The sequence below is a fragment of the Arachis ipaensis genome, chromosome B01, assembly GCF_000816755.2.
Source record: "Arachis ipaensis cultivar K30076 chromosome B01, Araip1.1, whole genome shotgun sequence".
NCBI lineage: Eukaryota > Viridiplantae > Streptophyta > Magnoliopsida > Fabales > Fabaceae > Arachis > Arachis ipaensis.
Window position 1 is genome coordinate 137,281,862 of NC_029785.2, and position 7,775 is coordinate 137,289,636.

A 7,775-nucleotide genomic window follows, 5' to 3' on the forward strand; every position below is an offset into this window, starting at 1 on the left:
CGAAATTTTAGTAACATGTATAAATTATAATATAATGTAAATTATTATTATTATAACCCACAATCACAAATATTAGTTGAGACCACAAAATATGAGGAAGTGAAGAAAACGTAGACGTTTATAGTGATAAGGATTCAGGATCAACCAATCTCACAGGCTGATACAGCAACGATGTCAAACAATATAATCGAGCATGTGGTGTTGTTCAAGGTGAAGGACGATGTTGCCCCTTCGGAGGTGGACGCCATGGTCAACCGAATCAACTCCCTGAACTCCCTCGATCAGACCCTTCACCTCACCATGGCCCCACTCCTAAGCTTCCGATCCACACAAGCTTCCTTGAACTTCACTCACATCCTCCACGCCCGCTACAACTCCAAGCACGACCTTGAGGAATACACGGTGCACCCCAGCCACGTGGCAGTCGTCAAGGTCAACGCTCCCTTGTGCCAAGACATCATGGCTCTTGATTGGGTCGCCAATGAAAACCTCCGGGGTGAATCGGTAATTCTGGCACCGGGATCGGCCGTTCAGGTCACGTTCTTCAAGTTGAAGGAGGGTTTGGAAGATCGTGTTGATGAGATTCTGAGGGCAGTAATGGAAATTCAAGAGGAGCTGAAAACCAAAGGCGCTGTTCAGGTGACTTGCGGGGACAATTTTTCTCCTGGCAGAGCCAAAGGATTCTCCATGGCTTTGCTTGTGGTTTTTCCTGGCTTGAAGGAATTGGAGGCTTCGGATTCTCATGTAGATATACACAAGAATCATAAGATTAAGGACTATCTTGAGTGCGTTATGGTCGTTGATTTTGTGGTACCTTCACTCACAGCTTCTAATTAGTGTATTGGTGCTTTGCTGTAATAATATTTTAATATTAAATGTTATAGTATTTGCTTACTTAATGAATAAACTTGGACAAGGTTTCAGTCTAATTAGGAAGTAGTAATTGCCTTCTTAGCCTCTGCAACTAGAGCTGTTTTATGAGCATGGGCTGGGGCCCAATATATTACACCGGATTTACAGGGATTCCATGAGCCCATGAAATATTCCATGGGCCTAAGGTGTGGTCGGAAATAAAAAGGTGGAGAAATCACCCAGTTGCAATTACGCTAAGCTGTAAAATGCTGGGTGTCAGAACTCATCTGTCAGTGCCGGCTTTCTCATCCTCCAAACACCTTCTCCGTCAGCATCTAAAACCCCACTCCTACTCATCTGCATCAGCATCTAGACCCTCAATCAAGATGACGTCATCATCAACACCAACCCAGTCAGTGGTGGAGCACATCGTGCTCTTCAAGGTCAAAGATGACACTAAGCCTTCCAAGGTCTCTGCGATGGTCAACGGTCTCAGCTCCCTCCTCTCCCTCGACCAGGTACTCCATCTCACGGTGGGCCCCGTCCTCCGCAGCCGCTCCTCCACCCTAACCTTCACTCACATGCTCCACAGCCGCTACGCCACAAAGCAGGACCTCGACGCCTACTCCGCCCACCCTAGCCACGTCAGTGTCGTCAAGGGAAATGTCCTTCCCATTATCGATGACATCATGGCCGTCGATTGGGTCTCCCCTGCCCTCCCCGCCGACCACCTACTCACCCCGCCGGGATCGGCCATCCGCGTGAGCTTCCTGAAGCTTAAGGAGAACGCCGGCGATCACTCCAAGGACGAGATCTTGGGGGTTATCGGAGGGATGACGGAGAGATTCAAGCAGATCAGTCAGCTGAGTGTCGGTGAGAATTTCTCGCCGGCGAGGGCGAAGGGTTACTCGATTGCGTCCCTGGGGGTTTTTCCGGGGGTGGAGGAACTGGAGGCGGTGGTTTCAAATGAGGATGTGGTGAATGCTGAGAAGGATAAGGTTAGGGATCACATAGAGAGTGTGGTGGTGGTTGATTATGTTGTTCCACCTACTCAATCTGCTAGCCTTTGATTGAACATGCACTCCAACTGTTTGATCAATGTCCTTGAGTTTCTATGTGCTCATTTAATAAGGTATTATGCATGTATTTGGAGGAGTAACTATTTTTCCCAATTGTTCTGGCTGCAAATCATGATCATGCTTTTTCTGATCTACATCAAGTTTCTTTAATTTATATAGAAAGTAGTTTGCATGAAAACTAACACACATTTAGCAAACTTTAGAGTTCAAAATTGAATATTTAGAACAAAGTTGAGGGAGAAAATCTGCAAATCAGATTTGAGCAGGTTACGGGTGTTAAATATTTTAAAACAATTTTAAACTTAAGCTTAAGTTAGTGGTATAAATGTAGGTACTAGGTACAGGAGAAATTCTTAGTTGTATCTGCAGCAACAGCTTGATCTTTCATGTTATGGTATCTAATGCTTGGTGATATGTTGCTATCCCAACCATGTGATATATGTTGTACCATTTTCATTCAAATTGCAGATTCCCTAATTATCTCATCCTACCAAATATATATATAACATGATACTTGTGAATGAAACCTAAATATTTTTTGGAAGTACATTCAAAGAAAAACAATGTTTACAAATAGTGAGAGAAGGGTTTAAAAGAGAGAAAGGGTAGTAAATATATCACCTAATTTTTCTTGCTAAAAACATGGGAGTGTGAATAACAATTCTTCGCGGAGGCATTGCCGTTATTCTATCTCCTTGTCATTTGACTGGTGACAATGACGGTCGACGATTGAGTCATCATCATGATTAATGTGATCATCAGCATCATCGAAATAGCTATGTGTCCATTGATTGAGGATGTCATCGGAGAAGATGGTGGTGGGTTGGTCCGAATAAGGCGATAATAATACCTCATAACAGAGATCAGAGACATCAGAGTTGATGAGAAGATCATTTAAGCCGCCATCAGCATCGGTAAGATTACAATAATCGTCTATTAGCAAATCTGTCATTGAGAGTATTTCTTTGTCATCATCTTCACTGAAGAAGGGCAAAAACTCATCATTACTATTGTAGTTCTTTGAGAGTAGTTCTTTGTGGTTACTTGCTATTGATGAAACGATATTCTTATTGTTGTTGGCTTCAGAACCAGCAGCAGCAGCAGAAGCATCCAGAAGCAAAGGTATTGGTGTTGATTGTTGTGCATTGTTATTTATAAGTAATGGCTTTGAGCACTTTGTAGCCTTTGTTCGGATTACAGGTAAGTCAATCTTAAAAGGGGTTGGTTCTGTTTGAGGGTGTTTTGGATTCGAAGAAGAGGTGGTTGTTTCTTTGTTGTGATCCTTGTTATCTTTCATCCTCTTACTCAAGTTGGTGTTCCAATAGTTCTTGATCTCATTGTCTGTTCTCCCCGGAAGCCTCCCAGCTATTAGAGACCACCTATGAATGAAGTTATATATAATAGTGATTAATGGTGATGGGGAGAGAAATTAGAGTAATGCTACACATCCAAATCTTTTTATGAACTAAGTCCAACCAAATTAAATAATAAGTTATAAGTAATGCTAGTTATAACTGATTTTTGTTATGTTAGACCAACTTAGTTAGATTTGGTTAACAAAAAGACTTAGATGTGTAGTATTATTCGAGAAATTAATAAGCTAATAAGGTAGGTACCTATTTCCCAGGAGGTTGTGAAGTCTGATGATGAGTTCTTCTTCATCAGAGGATATATTGCCTCTTTTGATGTCTGGTCCTAGATAGTTCAACCATCGCAGTCTACAACTTTTGCCACATCTTTTTAAACCTGTTTGTGTCAACCAACATTCACATACATATATATATACCAAATTATAAAAAACATTGACAATAATAATGAAGTATGTACTATGCAGTAACTAATTAAGTACCTGCTTTTTGGGGGAGGTTTCTCCATCTTCCATGGCCATGGACCCTAATGTAGTCTATGAGGATTTTGTCTTCTTCAGCAGTCCAAGCACCTCTTTTCAAGTCCTCATCTTTTGAGCAACAAGGGCTTCTCCCCATCTTAGAAGCTTTGATGCACTTAATTACTATACTAATCTCTCTGCTGTGATTACTTTATTTAATTTGAGGACACTAGTGTTTGCCTCCATCAAATTACTTGTAAGCTACTATTAATTACTCCATTCACAAACTCTGGTCCCCTCTTCTTTATCATTTCAATTTGCAAAGCATTCAAGACATGGTCCTCACTATTTAATTAGCATCTATGTATAGACTAATAGGGGTGTACATGACCCAACCCGGCCCGAAGACTTTAAGGGCTAACTTAGTGTGATTTCATCGGGTCTAGGGCCGTGTAAGGGTCTCAAAATAGATCCGGTCATTATTTTGGGTCGGCTTCGGGCCATAGTTCGGGTCACCCGAACTCGGCCCGATCATCATACACAATTAATATTTTGTGTTATTAGTGATGGATAATGGCTATTCTTATGTGAAATTTAAATATTATAAACCTTAATATTTTGTGTTATTAGTCATTATAAGATTATAAGTTAATGTTTTATGTTTAAAATGTATAAGACTTTAGACTAATGCATAATATTGTGTTATTTGTATTGATTTAAATATTTGGTGTTATTAGACAATATTAGTATTGATTATGGTTATGCTATAAATTTAGAGAATGGTTAGTTCTTGTTATATTTTTTTAAGTGAATTTTACTATGTGAATTGTGAAATAATGGATGAAGATTAGGAGATTTTTACATGCTAAAGGCCCGGTTTTCACCCGGCCTGAAGGTGCATATGTTTCATCGGGTTTAGGATCGGATTAGGGTTTAAAAATTAGGTCCGGTCTATATTTCGGGTCGGGTCTGAATTAAGACAAACCCAGTGTGGCCCGACCATGTACACCCCTAATATAACATCACTCTACTACTACTTCGCCTCTAATCATTTTTACTATTATTTTCAATTCTTTTTTATAAATTCTTAATTTTGTAACTATACTGAATAAACATTAGTTGCATGTGTTGAGTAATTTTGTTTATTCATACAATTTTAAATATCATCAAAATATATTTTTTAATCCATAACTTTTCACGTGAAAATATTTTCATAAAAAAATTATAATTAAAAACTGTTAGATAATTTTAGATATTTAACTAAATTGTTTGTTATATTTTAACTATTATTTTTATCTATAAACTTTTTCATATGAGTATCTACCTTTTTTGTTTTGAACAAGCCGTTATTAAGATTTTATTTTTTTTAAAATGTAATGGTTTTCTTATTATTTTGAGATAAGTGTATTATCATTTGATTGAATCTTCAGTGGTATTGAGATTAAAAAAAAAAAATCTCGAGACTTTGTTGGTTACAAACTTATATATTAATACATAGACTAAGGTAATAATTATGCTCTTGAAGTTTTTGACTTCAAACTAATTAGTTTTTTTTTTTTTAAAATATCAATTTGATTTTTTACAATAGCATGGTGGATATGTTGTGCCATTCTATTAATTTATCACATAAAATTTAACGGTGATATTTATATGTAGTGTTAATTAATGTGACGTGTTTATTTATAAAAGATAATTACTTAGATAATAACTTTTTTGGAGTAAAATTTTATCTGTATTGATAGGATTCGTGATAAATCGAGAACAATTAATAAATATTATATAGAAATTCAAAAAATAATGAATGTTTTATTATCTAAAACTATATTTTCACACTAGTGTAGCAACAAAACACGAACCATATGTAAATAATAAAATACATGAACAACTCAATTTTGTTTCGTATTATCCATTAACGGAAGAAAATATATGATGTCCACACTATTATGAAGGACCTAATTGATATTTTTTTTTTTTAAGAACTAATTAATCTGAAGTCGATCGAAATCCTTGAGGATATAATTGTTACTTTACTCTAATATATATTTTTCGCAGCTGTGATAATATTCTAAAAGAACAATGCTGAATAGTTGCATAAAATTCAGTACACATGATACACAAATGGTAAATTAACTAATTAGGGTTGGTGAAAGAAGGAGCACTTTAGCTACTTCATTATTGGTATCTTATTTGAACAAACGAGTTTCGTACCAAAATCTTTAAGCTAAGCAAGTTAAAAATATTATGAAATGTCACTTCCTAGTATTTCTTAGAATTCATTCTCCCATAATTTTAATGGGTGAATTTTATAGTGTTTTTGTTGTGGTGTCTAAATTTACAACTTAATAGATACCATAACATTCATTATTTTAATTTTGCACTAAAAAACAAACTTCTCTCAAATGCAGTGTGTTATAGCAGTTGTCAGTTATCAATTTTATTATTACATCCCATCCGGTCTGATAGGTTGATATGAATGTGTCAATTCTGAAACATGATATGATATGCCAAATCCCACTAAACCCACCTCACATCAACTAGCTGATGCGATAGATATGCATACAAAGCAACTATGAGTTGCGTATTCCTAACTTAACAATGTCTTTCTTCATTAGTCATTATTCTTTTTAATTTGCTGCCTACACTTATAATATAAGAGCTTTATGTGCCTTGAACATGATTATTGTGATGATGTCCTGCTAAGTAGTAATTTAACAGAAATACTATAAACATTATTTTTGTATATACATCTCTTTTATATATTTTTTTTAAGTTTTGTATTAAAAATAATTAATAAAAATATTATTTCTCATAATTAAATACCTTGTCACCAACAAATATATATATTGTTGTGGTTTTGCATGGCATAATGTATAAGGTTATTGTCTAGCAATGCGGTGAATATCTCAAATTCTCAATTGAAAATTAATCCTAGCGACTATTGAAAACTTTTGAAAATACCACGAATATATTTTAGCCTTTATATTTCATTTGAATATTTATTATTTTCTTCCCTTTTTTTAAACTTTTTTTATGCACTATATATAGGCTAAACTAGAAATTTACGGTTGCTTGTAAACTCAACTTACAATCTTCGGGGGCATGAAAGTTAGATGGTTAGTTCATTTCCAAAAATCAATTTCCAAGTATCTTAGTCATGGTATCATGTTTAGACTTTCTCGTATAGTTGATTGGTACTTTGGTATTGATTTTAAGAAGAGAGATAATGCCATGATTATTGACGTTGAGATACAAGGCTGCTCGTACGGTTAGAATGATATAAAATAGGTATTTGGTAGTTAATACAAATTTTTAATCTATTTCAATTTTTATAACATCACACCTTAATAGTATAAATAAATAATGCTGACTACAAATTTAATGGCAAAAAAAGAAGGAAGCAACAAAATCAATACAATACATATTTGTAGGCTTGTAGCTATATATCATTGCCCAAAAACAAAATATATTATGTATGGGGCATTCTACTGTACAGATTGGAGTGGTATAGAGATGGAATATAATTCTTTTTATAGTTATTTTTTATTATTTTATTATTATTCAAAATGTAAGTCTTACTTTTATTAATCTCTCTTTTATTCTATTAAAAAAAAAATCTATAAACTTACATCTTTACCATATAACTCACCGTTATGTAATTAAGAAATGATCGTCTCTATGTTAAGTATCAGTGTGTCACCTAATAATTAAAGGTGATAAGTCAACAAATGTAATAATAACTAAAAATTATTTTGTTGGATATTGACTTTTGGTCTTTTTGAGGCACTTGATTGTAACAAGCTCAGTGAAAATAATAATAGTAGCAGATTGTATATAGAATTATAGATAGTTGTCGTGACGGAATGAAAGAGAGAAATTATCAATAGCCATATTACAATTAGCTAGATTGATATAGTAGGTAATTAATTAAGAAGTAATTGAAGTGAAATGAGTTGAAGATTTTAATTTGAAGGTTAACACCAATATAAAATATATATATTAAAAATGAGTTAAATTTA

At 34.8% G+C, this 7,775-nt stretch overlaps 3 protein-coding genes across 4 annotated transcripts; 2 read left to right on the forward strand and 1 right to left on the reverse strand.

Annotated features, from left to right (window-relative positions):
• On the forward strand, nucleotides 172–837 carry LOC107643546 (stress-response A/B barrel domain-containing protein UP3). The gene has a single exon (XM_016347229.2). The coding sequence runs from the start codon at nucleotides 172–174 to the stop codon at nucleotides 835–837; it is 666 nt and encodes a 221-aa protein (XP_016202715.1).
• On the forward strand, nucleotides 1,004–2,065 carry LOC107643535 (stress-response A/B barrel domain-containing protein UP3). Its single transcript, XM_016347218.2, has one exon. It carries the CDS (start codon nucleotides 1,119–1,121, stop codon nucleotides 1,920–1,922), a length of 804 nt encoding a protein of 267 aa, XP_016202704.1. The 5' UTR covers nucleotides 1,004–1,118; the 3' UTR covers nucleotides 1,923–2,065.
• LOC107643526 (transcription factor MYB8-like) lies at nucleotides 1,173–4,330 on the reverse strand. Of its 2 annotated transcripts, XM_021107534.1 has the most exons (4): nucleotides 3,781–4,328; nucleotides 3,548–3,677; nucleotides 3,021–3,310; nucleotides 1,173–2,864 (listed from the first exon to the last, which is right to left on the reverse strand). In XM_021107534.1, exons 1-4 carry the CDS (start codon nucleotides 3,914–3,916, stop codon nucleotides 2,614–2,616), a joined length of 807 nt encoding a protein of 268 aa, XP_020963193.1. In that variant the 5' UTR covers nucleotides 3,917–4,328; the 3' UTR covers nucleotides 1,173–2,613. The 2 variants fall into 2 exon arrangements, with proteins under 2 accessions (XP_020963193.1, XP_016202693.1); XM_016347207.2 differs by having other exon boundaries at nucleotides 1,173–3,310; nucleotides 3,781–4,330.